We start from the raw sequence: 15333 nt of genomic DNA, 5'->3' as shown, positions 1-15333 counted from the left end.
CCTGGACGGTGAAATCTAAGTGCTGTCAAGATGTAGGGTTACAGACTAGGGCTACGGGAAAGGTAGCAAGGAGGAGAACAATCAAGAACGCGAGGAGCGTAATAAGCTGAAGTGCTATCTAGCAGAGATAGAGGACTAATATTACAAGTGCTGTCGGAAGAGATGCGTCTTGAGTAAGCGCTGGAATGAGGTCAAGGACTCTGCTGTTTTGACTTCGGTGGGCAGGTCGTTCCACCACTTAGGGTTCAGGGATGAGAAGGAGCGGCTCTGGAGGAGGGAGAGTGGAGAGGAGGTAGAGTTAGTCTTCTGGCACTGGAGGAGCGCAGTGGTCTGGTGGGGATGTATGGAGAGATGAGTGACTGAAGGTAGCTTGGTGCAGTGTGGTCGAGACAGCGGTAGGTGAGGGTCAAAGTCTTGAACTGAATGTGTGCCGCTATCGGGAGCCAGTGGAGGGAGAGGAGCAGTGGAGTAGCGTGTGCGAATCGGGGCAGAGAGACACCAGATGAGCCGCAGAGTTCTGGATGAGCTGGAGTGGCGGGTAGTGGATGCAGGCAGGCCAGCCAGGAGGGAGCTGCAGTAGTCCAGGCGGGAGAGGACCAGAGACTGGACGAGCAGCTGAGTTGAGTAGTCGGTGGGGAAGGGACGGATCCGGCGTATGTTGCTCAGGAAGAATCTGCAGGTCCGCGTCAGCGTGGTGATGTGCTGGGAGAAGGAGAGCGCAGGATCGAGGGTGACTCCTAGATTTTTAGCGGAAAAAGGAGAGAGTGTGGTGGATTCCAAGGGGATCGAGATGGGGAGGTCAGCAGAAGGTGAGGAAGAGTGGGGGAAAAAGAGGAGATCTGATTTGGGTTCAGAGTTTACACTGCAGTGCGTCTCCCAGTGTTTCTACAGCTGTCTGTATTGTATCCAGCAATGTGAGTTACAGCTCCATTGTCCAAATCACAGCCAGGTGTTCATATGGACACTGTAGCTCAGCCTGTCTCCCCACCATCTCCTTCTCTGCATGGGAAAGTGGCAGCTGTGTGTAATGGGGCTGGTCATGTTTATGAGCTCGTTACAGGTGACGTCACCCCTCTAAATCAGTACAGTGATCAGCCGTGTCTGGACTTCAAACTTCATTTGCATCAGAGTAAAATGTTTCTTTATAGATTAACACAGTTGATTTATTAAGCTGATTGTCAATGATATGTTGTCAGAGTTTGCTGAACACGGATTCAGATCATCCTCCCTCACCCCCTCCCTTCTCTCTCTCTCTGCAGGAATTCACTAAAGAGGCCCCCAAGGGAGATATTGACGTCCTGATTCAGCCCCTGCTGGAACACTGCAGCTCAGAGAAGATGAACACGTGGCTGGGTAACCAACCTTCTCTCTCTCTCTCTCTCTCTCTCTCTCTCTCTCTCTCTCCCCCTCTGTAGGTCAGTGTGGTGCATTAACCCTCTCTCTCTCTGTCAGGTGTGGTTTATGGCTATAAGGGGCTGCTGTTGCTGTTGGGCATCTTTCTGGCCTATGAGACCAAGAGCGTCTCCACTGAGAAGATCAACGACCACAGAGCTGTGGGAATGGCCATCTACAATGTGGCTGTGAGTCTGTCTGTCTGTATTTCCATCTGTTTTTCTTTGTATGCTGTAAACATTTCTCCCTGTCTTTCAGTGTGTCGGTCTGTCCTTCTGTCTCAGTCTGTCTGATCTGTTTAGTGTGGTTTGGTGCCCTGCTGTCTGTCTGTCTGTCTTGCCCATGTGACTTTGTCTGCGTGTCCATCTGTTGTCTGACTTGATTTTTGTGCTGCTCGGACTGTCTGCCTGCATTGTTCGCCCACCAGTGAGTGTGTCGGTGTATTGTCTCCGTGTGTGGAGGGCCGACCCTACCATTGTGGGGGCCATTGGTGAAATTTTGATTGTGGGGCCCCCCACCTCGCTGCAAAACATTTTAGTGGTGCCCATCTTTATGGCGTAGATCATTTTTGTAGGTAAAACTAAAAGACACACAGACATTTGTTTTACATTTAACATACACTGTATATGTTGCAGAAATAGATTTGGTAATACTTACAAATAGGTAGTGTACCATTTAAATAACAGGAATAACTAATAAACAGTTTGGGTAAAAAACACCCACACCAAAAATACTCGGTACTGAAAATACAATATTGCACAGTGCACATACAAAAAATAATAACTGACTGAATAATTAACTGACAACTGGCAAACTACTGTAGTAGTTAATCATTATCATCATTTGGATGGCAACTGACTGTAGGCTAGATCAAAGTGAAGTGACCCTCCACCACAAAACCAGTCACATCACCAAATTAGATGACTTCATCTGATTGAGCTGGATTATTGCTTTATACATAATGTTAAAATGTTAATGACAGTTATGACATTTTAAAGTCCCACTACTTTGTATTTTGCAATACACAGAATACCGCACACCTCAGGCACTCGGAGCGCCCCAGTACTGTTACGATTGTTTAAATAGCAGAAATAACACTACTGATTTAGTCGAAGGGTTGTCATTTCATGTGCTTATATTACAAGTGATATTCAATGGTTAAAACTACTCAAAACATATTTGTGCTCCACTATGATAGGAGAACGACTAGCACACCTGTACATAAATAATGACCTCAAACTAATTTATGTTGATGTTATTGATGAATTCAGGCATCACAACAGGAAACTTGCATTCACATAGAAACTCCTACATCAGAGGAAACAGCTGATTTCCAATGAAGACGTATTTCTTGCAGCGCACACATCGAAAGTTGTGCTCCTCACCCGTTTCAATTACACACCTCCACCGAAATAGATCTGTGATGGACAAGCACCAGAACCGCATCTAGTGTGTCTGCATAATGTCGGTTAATGTGCGATTTCTCACTGGATGTGTCCCATATCTGCCCGTTTCATGGATTTCATAGAGATTTTAAAGAAGTGTTTAGACTATACTCTGATATGACTCAGAATCACACATTTCAGGTATTTAATTTTCAAAATGTTTTGGGGGAGACTCCCAGAGCCCCACTGATAATTGCTCATTATGTTTTGCCTCATTGTGCGCCCCCTCCGTATATTCCTGGCTAAGCCACTGTAAGTACATATCTCTAGTGTGTGTGTGCGGCCATTTACTCCATTCAGTCACACTCTCTCTCGCTCTCTCCAGGTCCTGTGTATGATCACGGCTCCAGTCACAATGATCCTGAGCTCCCAGCAGGACGCATCCTTTGCCTTCGCCGCGTTGGCCATAGTCTTCTCTGTGTACATCACTCTGGTGGTGCTGTTCATCCCCAAGGCAAGGCTTGCACCTCCTCCCCTCACTCCTCCTCCCTGTTTGTGTCTTTTCTTTCTGACACTGTCAGTCTCTTTCTCCTTCCTCTTCCCCAGTCAGTGTGCTGCTGTGCTTTGCTCTATAGATGCAGCACTGTGTTGTAGATGCAGTGTGTCAGTGTGCCGAGTTCTGTCAGTGTATATGCAGTCTTTTCCTGTGTGGCTGTACTGTGTTGCTGCAGTGCGTCACACCTTGTCGCTCTCTCTGTGTGTAGATGCGGCGTCTAATCACACGGGGCGAGTGGCAGTCGGAGCAGCAGGACACCATGAAGACGGGCTCCTCCACCAACAACAATGATGAGGAGAAATCCCGGCAGCTGGAGAAGGAGAACAGAGAGCTGGAGAAGATCATCACCGAGGTGAGGGATGGAGAGAGAGACAGGGCTGGAGCCCGTGTATGAATCCATCAGAGCTTTTGCTGCTCTCGGTCTTGATTTTCTATCCAGTGAGGGTATCGGTCAGTGCCTGTGTCAAGCCCTCTCTCACCACTACTCCCTATACTTGCTGCTGCTGTATTTCCTGTGTGACAGCGTCATCTCGTGGTTATCAGTGGAACTGCAGATTCAGCACCATATTAGCATTCGTTGATGATGAAATAAAAGGACACTGGGAGAGGACAGGGAAAGAGAGTCTGTATTAACCATGTCTCTCTCTGTCTCTCTCTCTCTCTCTCTCTCTCTCTCTCTCTCTCTCCCTCTCTCTGTGCAGAAGGAGGAGCGGGTGTCAGAGCTGCGTCACCAGCTGGCAGAGAGACAGGCCCTGCGCTCTCGCCGCCGCCCCTCAGCCAACGAGAGCAAGCCTCACCCACCCCCCGGCTACCCCCTGCCCAACCCCTCCTCCGACAACCACCAGGCCCCCTTCCCCAACTCCTCCAGCCTGGCGCCACTGTACCAGGCGCCACTGTCCGACAAGATCGGGCGCAACAACTGCCATGCCAGCCGCCTACACCTGCTGTACAAGTGAAAGGAGCGTGAGGGAGGGAGGGGGAGAGAGGATGTATGTATGTGTGTATTTATGTATGTATGTATGTATCTGTGTGTGTGTGTGCGTGTCTGTGGGCACGTTCCTCTCTCTCCTTTCACTCCATCTCTCTCTCTCACTGTGTACACACTTCTCCTGGGGAAAATACACTCCTCCCTCGCTCAACTGCTCCCACACCCCTCAGCCACCCCCCCCATCCCGGTCTCTGTGCTCTACTTGGCTGCTTGTGTGACAGGACACCAGGAGGACCCGAGTCTGCATCGAGGACGACGGTGGGAACAGGATTATTGATGGGCTCCGAGAGTGGGGTTGGGGACCCGGGGCCAGGGTGTGGGTGTGGGAAAGTTTAACTGTGGATGTGCCCCCTGGTGTTTAGTCCCTTCTTCACTTCCTCCAGTCTGACCCGGATTCCTGCCCCTCTTGGGCGGGGGTGCCATTCGGCCCACTGAAGCGCCAATTTAATTACTTATTTACCTGTGTTTTTTGCTGTGATGGAGGAGGGAACCCATCTCCCGCACTGCTAACTGGTTAGTGGAGACGAGGACGGGCATCAACAGCGTGCCAGAGGAGGGCTGGAAGCGCAGGGGTCCGTGTGTGGCCCCCTGGAAAGTCCTGCTGGGTGCATCACTAGGCCGGCATCGGAGCCTTTTTGCTTCCAATTGAGCTTCCTGACACTTCCTGTTCCCAAGAGCGGCACAAACCTGGCTGGTGGGTCGCTCTGGAATCCAGACACCTGGATTTATCCAAGAGAGGCAACTTTTAAAACAATTATCCCTAAACCCTCCCCCAAGCTGCCCCACCTGTGCTGGAAAAGTGACCAGACATGATGAATCAGAACTAGACAGGCAGTGAACTTTGCGTTGGTTTGTTTTGTTTGAGCCACAGTGTCCGACTGCCCTGTCGCTCTCAGAGCCCATGCCCCATCTGCAGTTTCCTCCTCCTGGGTTTGGGAGGCCGCCTCTGTCCTCGAGGGGTCGACCACTTCCCGCGGGTTTTACCGGGAATTAGCAACTGATGAAGACCTGGGGAACAAACTGGTCACTTCAGTCTGGGAAGTCATTTGGAAGGCGAGGTGGAATGAAATCCAGAGACCCATTCAGCCCACGAGAGCCAGGCCAGCCCAGGCCAGCCCAGCCCTGCTCTGCAACAGGGGGAAGTGGAAACAGGGACCAGAACGGGACCAGAACCAAATTACTTGATTAGTGCGAGGGGAATAAAAAAGGTGCACTATTTTTCCCATTTTTATTAATTTTTTCAGTCACTGTATCGGCCGACGGATGAACGGGGACCAGTCCCTGCACCCCACTTCTCCGTCAGCCAGGAGAGTGTCCGACTGGTTTTAATTTCCTGGTGGGTTTGCGTTTATTCATCCCTGTTTATTATTACACACCGTGGGTGTCTTTCCCTTCAGTGGTGGAAGGGGGAGGTAAGAGTGACACTGACATGTTTCAATAGTTATAATTTCCTGAGTTATTAGCGGTGTTGAATCGCGTCATGTGTATATAGGAACACATGAATATGTATCTGTTTTGAAGAGCACGGATGCGAGAGGCTGACCACAGGGGATTAACTCGATGAGGTTGGTGTGAAGGGCCTGGTGACCAGCTTATTGCTATTTTGCCCCCTTTGGAAATCACCTTCTTACCTTTGGTAGATTTCCAAGTTAAGTTTATTTGGGAAAACCACTTTCAGTCAGTACAACTTATGTTGTAAGTCGCCCTGGATAAGGGCATCTGCCTAGAAATAAAAATAATAATAATAGATAAGCTGACAGCGTGACATCAGTCCTGTAGATAGAACATATCTGAGATCAACTGGAATTAAATGGTGGATTGGGAAGGGAACATGAAAAGATATATATACAAAAAATCATGTGAGCTTGTATGTGAGGAACTGGCTATTGCAACTGATTAGCAGCACAGATTATATCAGTAGAGGCCTGCTGTGTCAAAACTCTCTCTTTCTGTCTTTGCTTTTCTGTGAAATATCAACCTCCTCTCTCTTTTCTATATAGCCATTCTGTATTCTCAACAATATTAACAATAATATTTATTATAATCATGAAAACCATGATCTCTAATAATAAGTGTTCTCACTGACTGTCCTCTATCTTGTGTTTAAAAAAAAATATTTATATTATTATATGTAATGATACAAAAGATGATGCATTCATGAATAATTACGATAATAAATTTGTTTTACACTACTACTGCCGAGTCAGTGTCAGTGGCTTCTGCCGTAGATTCAGTCATATCTGTCCAGTCCAATACAGTCCAGCACAGCCTAGTCCAGTCCAGTAGTTTATAATGTAGTAGTCCTGTCCATTACAGTCCTGTGCAATATAGCGCTACCCAGCCCAGTCCAGCTGGCTCTCCTGGTGTCTGTGAGAGTCTGATTTGCCCAACTTAATGAAAAACTGTCCAGTGTCTTAGTCCTGTAAGCCAATTGAATAATCCTGCATAGTGTCCATATGAATGTCATGTCATTACAGGCAAGGTCCAGCAGGTGGCAGTGGGTTACAACAACACAACACACCACACCTGACCTGCAGCCCTAAACACTATACCCATTTCTAAAGACAGATGCTTTAGGTGCAACAGGTCCAGCTCTGGTCCTTGTTGGGCTGATGGGTGTTCAGGTGTGTGAGTGACTCAGCAGCCTTTCTGATCAGAATTAAAATGACTAAATGTGGGCTAGTCTGTAAAAATCAGTATCGGGGTGGTTATAAACATTTGAGCTTGTTTTACATTGTTTGCCACTAGAGGGGGCTGTATGACTGGATTCCACAGGCTGCAGCAAGGGGATCTGAGTGGGAGCTGGTTAATTCAGACAAGACCTCAATAACAATAAATCAGTCTCTTAATTTGATTGTTTTCCTCTAATTGGATGATTTGGCTTAATTGGATGATCCCCCCTAAGAGCCTGAGATGAAGCTGGTGACAAACCATTGTTGATGACCACTGTGATCTGGTATTGCAACGTTGTCTACTGTGCTTCCGTCATTGGGGTGAAGGCATCTCGGAGACGGGGATCCTGTCATTCAAGGAAAACCGAAATGCTGCAGAGTTTCCATTCCCAGTCAGTCTGCACTACAGCAGCTCCCGGGCAGGGCAGTTCTTCAGTTATTAGTGTTAGTACAAAGTGATGGGGACCATTTTGTCTATTGATAATCTGAGCTGACACTGAAAAGCCTAAATACTAACACAGACCACAAGTTTGGATAAAGATTTGGAAAAAAACACTCCAAGTTCAGAAATCAATGTTAAGTGGTTTCTTAATTTTTTCCTATATATATATATATATTTCCTATATATATATACAACAATTTCTTCCCATTATGTTATATTTTCCCTCATAAAGCTGCATCTCTAATATGCCTCTCAATTTGGCAATTAGAATGAGAGAGAGCGCTGTATTGTATGTTTTTCTTTCTTGGTTTCTTTATTTACTGCCTACAAACGTTTGATTGTGATATTTTGCCTTTTCTGCAGCTGTCCTGACCTGTACTGCACTGGAGTGGACATGACTGTACTTACTGCACTATACCAAAAGTTACTGTCCAGAGATGGACCGTTTTGGACTGGACTGGACTGTACAGGCCTGGTCTGTGTGGAGTCCTAGACTTGTCCTCTAGTGTGTTGCTAGCATAGGTAAAATAAACACAAGACGAGAGTCTGAACTAGCTCCTGTGGAAGGCAGCTTCGGAAAGTGAAAATGACACAATCGGAGTGGAAAGACCAGAGTTCACGCTGACATTTCAGAAAGTTTCTTCACTTGAAGGGAAAATCCAGATTCTGCCCGAATTCTGCTGCTCTGCCCTTCAGTCCCCCCCCCTGCTTCTGTCTCAGTCTGCTGTAGCGCCCAGTTAATCAGAACATCTCTGTTACGATCCCAATCTCTGTCTCTGTCCTCCCAGTGCATTGTAAATGTAACCCAGTGTGGTCAATTAGTCACTGTGTCTTTAAAACCCATTCTAACCTTACTTCTCACCACTCTTTTCTCACCATCTTGCTCTCTATCATTCTACGCCCCTCCCCTTCTTTACCCCTTTCTGTTTCTCTCTCTCTCTTTCTCACACATATTACACCTTCCCCATTCAAGTTCTCTCTCTATCGTTCATCTTCGCACTGTCTCTATCTCTTGCTCTCATCACTGCAGCTCTCGGTTTCTGGGCTGACATTTGTTTGCTGTGAATGCCCCCTAGCCACTTCCACCCCCTCACACAAATGCCCACTCACCTATTCTATCCATTTAATCAATTACCCACTCACACACACCGATAAGGATGTAGAAGATCAAATAAGACAGATGTTCTGGGAAAGTCCACTTCGTATCTGGCACACAAGACCGCAGATTCGAAAATTCAAGAGAATCGAAAAAGGAAAACAAAAAATGTTCCCTTCTTGCACTGGAATATTTAGTGCGTATTTTGTGTTGTGTCTTCTGACTTAGCAACCGTACAATAACTCTGAAGCTGTAGTCCAGTCAGTGACCGCAGCAATGCATTACAGGCCAGTCCAGTCAGTGACCATAGCTATGCATTGCAGGCCAGTCAGTGACTATCACAATGCATTACAGTCCAGTGCAATCTGTGACTGCAGCAATGCATTACAACCCAATACAATACAATGACTCCAGACACATGGGGTGTTGTAACATGACTGTGTGTTCCTCACCGTGGCTGAGTCAAGGGTAAGCATGACAGTTCAGCAGTTACAATTCACTCCACTACACCACTCTGTATGTACCGCACCGTGACAGTGCTGATGAGTTTATGTTCAGTAGATAGCGTTGCCAGGGGTGACCTAGCCAGAGACAGGAAGTTGAGATCAGTGTTGCAAACCGAAGGGAGGAAGCCACCGCTTCTAAATATGTGCCATGGTGCGTGTAGGGGAAGGGGGCTGGAGTGAGACCATGGCGTCTCAATTGGAACAAGTGACAGCAGGAGGCTGTGGGGAAGATGCTGCTTTATCAGGACGCTGGCTGGAGTCTGGCATGGCTGCGGGGGGGTTGTGCTCGGGCCCTGGGACGACCTGTACCTGCACCATAGGAGAGTCCGACACTAGTTTAGACCAGCTGAGCTCATTACTCACCATCAGCACAGTGAAGTCGATTACAGCAAAGTAAAAGTTCAATAAAGTCCAGTACAGTATAGTAGTAAAATAACACCCAGTGAAGTACAGCATACTACAATACCATCTTATATAGTACAAAATAGTGTAGTTTAGTAGTAAAATAATACAAGCTTTATAGTAGTATAACATAGTTCACTGTGTTAGATTAATTGTACTGATATAAAGTACAGTATAGTACAGTCCACTATAGTAAAGCAGTAGAATATAGTAATAAAATAAACTACAGTATCGTAACAAAATAGCAAAATGCAGAACAGGAGCGTCTATAAGATCTAGTACACTACAGTATAGTGGTGAAGAGTAGTTCAACCCAATACAGAACAATATATTAGAAAACTATTGCACAGGATAGAAGATATTTTGCTGTACACAGTCCAATAAAGTCAGTCCAGTAAAATGAGGCCCAGGGAAGTGCGGTGCAGTCAGGACAGTGCAATGTAGTACAGCACACATTTTGGTTACAGTATGAATGCAGTATACTCTCACCAAATACAATATCATGACCAGCTGTGGGAGTGTAAAACAAGCTACCACTATTGATCCTGCAGCGAGAAAGGACTGTAAGGCATTCCCAGGGCACCAGATTGCGGAGTGACATAACGAGAGCACGTCTGTCAACCCTTATGTGATGTAATATTAGTTGCACATAGTAATAGTACATGATCATGAAAAAAACTGATTAGCACAGAAACAGTCCACACTGACAAATGCAAGTCACTATTTTCTCAACTATGATAATGCATTATGTCTTGTGGGAAAGAATAATCTGACTCCATCAGACAGGAAACTAGCGGTTAATCACTAAAAATACTGTTAGAGGCCCCGCCTGGAGTCAAGCAACACAACCCGGTCAAGTAAAGTCAAGTCACTGGTTCACAGTGAATCAATCTAAAGTATGGAAATTGTGTGTTTGTGTCCTGCTGACCTTCAACACGGTTCAACATTTCCAAGTGCACACAGAGTACTCTTCTGTTTTACCCTCCCCCACCCTCTGAAGAGTGTACAACTAAATGTTGATGATGAACCTCTACCAAATGTTATTTATATAAAAAGATACAATTCATTTTAAAATACACTCACCTAAAGGATTATTAGGAACACCTGTTCAATTTCTCATTAATGCAATTATCTAACCAACCAATCACATGGCAGTTGCTTCAATGCATTTAGGGGTGTGGTCCTGGTCAAGACAATCTCCTGAACTCCAAACTGAATGTCTGAATGGGAAAGAAAGGTGATTTAAGCAATTTTGAGCGTGGCATGGTTGTTGGTGCCAGACGGGCCGGTCTGAGTATTTCACAATCTGCTCAGTTACTGGGATTTTCACGCACAACCATTTCTAGGGTTTACAAAGAATGGTGTGAAAAGGGAAAAACATCCAGTATGCGGCAGTCCTGTGGGCGAAAATGCCTTGTTGATGCTAGAGGTCAGAGGAGAATGGGCCGACTGATTCAAGCTGATAGAAGAGCAACTTTGACTGAAATAACCACTCGTTACAACCGAGGTATGCAGCAAAGCATTTGTGAAGCCATAACACGTACAACCTTGAGGCGGATGGGCTACAACAGCAGAAGACCCCACCGGGTACCACTCATCTCCACTACAAATAGGAAAAAGAGGCTACAATTTGCACAAGCTCACCAAAAGTGGACAGTTGAAGACTGGAAAAGTGTTGCCTGGTCTGATGAGTCTCGATTTCTGTTGAGACATTCAGATGGTAGAGTCAGAATTTGGCGTAAACAGAATGAGAACATGGATCCATCATGCCTTGTTACCACTGTGCAGGCTGGTGGTGGTGGTGTAATGGTGTGGGGGATGTTTTCTTGGCACACTTTAGTCCCCTTAGTGCCAATTGGGCATCGTTTAAATTCCACGGCCTACCTGAGCATTGTTTCTGACCATGTCCATCCCTTTATGACCACCATGTACCCATCCTCTGATGGCTACTTCCAGCAGGATAATGCACCATGTCACAAAGGTCGAATCATTTCAAATTGGTTTCTTGAACATGACAATGAGTTCACTGTACTAAACTGGCCCCCACAGTCACCAGATCTCAATCCAATAGAGCATCTTTGGGATGTGGTGGAACGGGAGCTTCGTGCCCTGGATGTGCATCCCACAAATCTCCATCAACTGCAAGATGCTATCCTATCAATATGGGCCAACATTTCTAAAGAATGCTTTCAGCACCTTGTTGAATCAATGCCACATAGAATTAAGGCAGTTCTGAAGGCGAAAGGGGGTCAAACACAGTATTAGTATGGTGTTCCTAATAATCCTTTAGGTGAGTGTATATATATATATATATATATATATATTTCCCTTACCAATGTGGAGTATGATGTGTAGAAAAAAAACTCATTTACCTGCACTGTGATTAGAAGTGGAGGCACTGACAACGCAATGTAAAAAACGTTCCAGGGGGTGTACTTTCTCTAGGCATTGTGCGTGTCGGAGTTTAACACAGTGCGGTGTTGGATGCTGCGGTGCTTGGCTGCCCCCGTGTGACCCGCGGTGCTCACTGCATGTGAAGGGAAGGTGTGCGCAGGTGCGGCGGGGTGTCTGCGCAGACGGAGGGGTTGTGCAAGAAATACTGTTTATTAGGTGAACGTATTTTACATTTTACAGATAAAAATCCTTTAGGTGAGTGTATATTGTCTGCATGTAAAGGTCGTATTAGGTTCATATACAGTGAGGGAAAAAAGTATTTGATCCCCTGCTGATTTTGTACGTTTGCCCACTGACAAAGAAATGATCAGTCTATAATTTTAATGGTAGGTGTATTTTAACAGTCAGAGAAAGAATAACAAAAAAATCCAGAAAAATGCATTTCAAAAAAGTTATAAATTGATTTGCATGTTAATGAGAGAAATAAGTATTTGACCCCTTCGACTTAGTACTTGGTGGCAAAACCCTTGTTGGCAATCACAGAGGTCAGACGTTTCTTGTAGTTGGCCACCAGGTCATTAAGGTTTCGAGGCTGACGTTTGGCAACTTGAACCTTCAGCTCCCTCCACAGATTGTCTATGGGATTAAGGTCTGGAGACTGGCTAGGCCACTCCAGGACCTTAATGTGCTTCTTCTTGAGCCACTCCTTTGTTGCCTTGGCTGTGTGTTTTGGGTCATTGTCATGCTGGAATACCCATCCACGACCCATTTTCAATGCCCTGGCTGAGGGAAGGAGGTTCTCACCCAAGATTTGATGGTACATGGCCCCGTCCATCGTCCCTTTGATGCGGTGCAGATGTCCTGTCCCCTTAGCAGAAAAACACCCCCAAAGCATAATGTTTCCACCTCCATGTTTGACGGTGGGGATGGTGTTCTTGGGGTCATTCCTCCTCCTCCAAACACAGCGAGTTGAGTTGATGCCAAAGAGCTAGATCTTGGTCTCATCTGACCACAACACTTTCACCCAGTTCTCCTCTGAATCGTTCAGATGTTCATTGGCAAACTTCAGACGGGCCTGTACATGTGCTTTCTTGAGCAGGGGGGCCTTGCAGGCGCTGCAGGATTTCAGTCCTTCACGGCGTAGTGAGTTACCAATTGTTTTCTTGGTGACCATGATCCCAGCTGCCTTGAGATCATTAACAAGATCCTCCCGTGTAGTTCTGGGCTGATTCCTCACCGTTCTCATGATCATTGAAACTCCACGAGGTGAGATCTTGCATGGAGCTCCAGACCGAGGGAGACTGACAGTTATTTTGTGTTTCTTCCATTTGCCAATAATCGCACCAACTGTTGTCACCTTCTCACCAAGCTGCTTGGCGATGGTCTTGTAGCCCATTCCAGCCTTGTGTAGGTCTACAATCTTGTCCCTGACATCCTTGGACAGCTCTTTGGTCTTGGCCATGGTGGAGAGTTTGGAATCTGATTGATTGATTGCTTCTGTGAACAGGTGTCTTTTATACAGGTAACGGGCTGAGAATAGGAGAGTCCCTTTAAGAGAGTCTCAGCTCGTTACCTGTATAAAAGACACCTGGGAGCCAGAAATCTTTCGGATTGATAGGGGATCAAATACTTATTTCCCTCATTAACATGCAAATCAATTTAAAACTTTTTTGAAATGCATTTTTCTGGATTTTTTTGTTGTTATTCTGTCTCTCACTGTTAAAATACACCTACCATTAAAATGATAGACTGACCATTTCTTTGTCAGTGGGCAAACGTACAAAATCAGCAGGGGATCAAATACTTTTTTCCCTCACTGTAGGCTAGACCTTCTCATGTATATCTACATTCAGATCAAATATGTAATAATATTAAAATATTATCATTAAAATACTTAAAGACTCCATTACATCAATATGAAATATTACCTTACTTCAAATATTAAATTAACCTCACGGTGGGCTCAGATCTAGATCCATATATAGAGAGAGCTAGAAAACCTACCTAGACAATACAGTCCATGCGCATGTGTATATTACTTGAAATCAGATTCATCAGCACAGCACACAGTGAACAAAAGCATAAAATTATAAATCTGTAACTGTCTGAGCCCTTTTGCTGATGATACCAGAAGCACATAAATAGACAGAAATCAGTAGGGAATATGCTATTGCAGGTAAAGCAGCAACAACTCAATAAATCAACCTGGGGTATAGTACAGAATAATGTACTTTCAAAGGAAACACAAAAGATAATATGGGCTACCAGAAATAGCTTAGACCAGGGATGGTGAACCTTTTTTGGCTGGAGTGCCCGAAGTCTGGTTTGTAGTGCCAAAGGGTGCCAATGATAAATTAGTGATATAAAAGTTTATACAGGGGCTAAACAGCATTTATTTTACCAATATTTATATATATATATATATTGTTGTAATTAAGTTATTAAGCAAACATGCTAACAAAACAAGCCGAAAAATCTAAAAACTATTTACAGAGAGGACAATCCCACCCACCTGCCACCTGCATCCAATGCCAACCTCCCCCCACCTTGAACCCACCTCTTTATCCTTCTGTAGTCTGAGAGCAAGTGCAGCTGCAGAGTATGAAGTTGAATGAAGAGAGGCACATATTCTTCCCAAAAAAGGTTATAAATATGCAGGTTCCATTTTTCACAGATTATTGTCAATTTACAAATACAAAAAGCAATAGTAATAGCACTTCACTAGCTTGATCATTTTTGGAATAGGTCCCTTTTTATTTTGCACAATGGGAATCTTTAATCATCATTCAAATTAAATCAATCTTAATTGTATATAGTTCAACACCATGCCAAAGCATGTCACACCATTAAAGAATAAAGAATAAGTGCATCATACAATTAATACATAATTTATATGTTGCAGTATTGATACAGTGCAGTAAAATGCATGAATCACATTTCATCACGCATTAAGTTTGAAGATTATAATGCTAAAGTACATTTAAAAACCCCCATTAAAATCACAATCTACCCCCAAAACAAAGTCCCACAGATTCTCCATTGCTCTGCCGTTACTAGAAGTAGAAGTTAGTTCATTTGGCTTCATTAGTAACCCTTCATATTGTTTTGTATTTTGTATTTACTTAATATCTACTGCTTTTACATTTTGTGAAATAGCTAAAATATGCAGTAGATTAATAGTAGATTAGTAGATTAATATACATTGTGTGGCACTTATGTTTTAAGAAAAAAATAAGGCAGTGGTATCAATCTACCGTGATTATGAGTGTGCACAAATGTATTATACAAATGAAAGACATAATGTATTTATTTTTAAGAATGTACAGCTTTCTTTTCCCAAACTTTATTAAGTGTAAATTGTCGAAGTGTTAAATATGAATGATTGTGACCATTTGATACAGGAGATACCGGTAATCAAAATGCTTTCCCCCGTGTGTTGAACAGACACGTCCATTGCCGACACAATGAATCACACAAGACACACTTACAGTTTGTCTTTT

At 44.6% G+C, this 15333-nt stretch overlaps 1 protein-coding gene across 2 annotated transcripts in view; it reads left to right on the top strand.

Moving 5' to 3' along the window:
• gabbr1b (gamma-aminobutyric acid (GABA) B receptor, 1b) overlaps window positions 1-6516 on the top strand; it is a 39482-nt gene extending 32966 nt beyond the window's left edge. For both annotated transcript variants that reach the window (XM_066724148.1, XM_066724147.1), the window contains exons 18-22: window positions 1260-1353; window positions 1453-1580; window positions 3163-3291; window positions 3542-3685; window positions 4035-6516. In XM_066724148.1, the coding sequence (XP_066580245.1) occupies window positions 1260-1353; window positions 1453-1580; window positions 3163-3291; window positions 3542-3685; window positions 4035-4289 (750 nt within the window). In that variant the 3' untranslated portion in view covers window positions 4290-6516. The remainder of the gene's footprint in view (window positions 1-1259; window positions 1354-1452; window positions 1581-3162; window positions 3292-3541; window positions 3686-4034) is intronic.
• Window positions 6517-15333: the final 8817 nt, after the last annotated feature.

Source organism: Amia ocellicauda, chromosome 15, assembly GCF_036373705.1.
Source record: "Amia ocellicauda isolate fAmiCal2 chromosome 15, fAmiCal2.hap1, whole genome shotgun sequence".
In the NCBI taxonomy this organism is placed as follows: Eukaryota; Metazoa; Chordata; class Actinopteri; order Amiiformes; family Amiidae; genus Amia; species Amia ocellicauda.
Note: the sequence above shows the minus strand (reverse complement) of the source record. Positions and strands in the feature narration are given on the sequence as shown.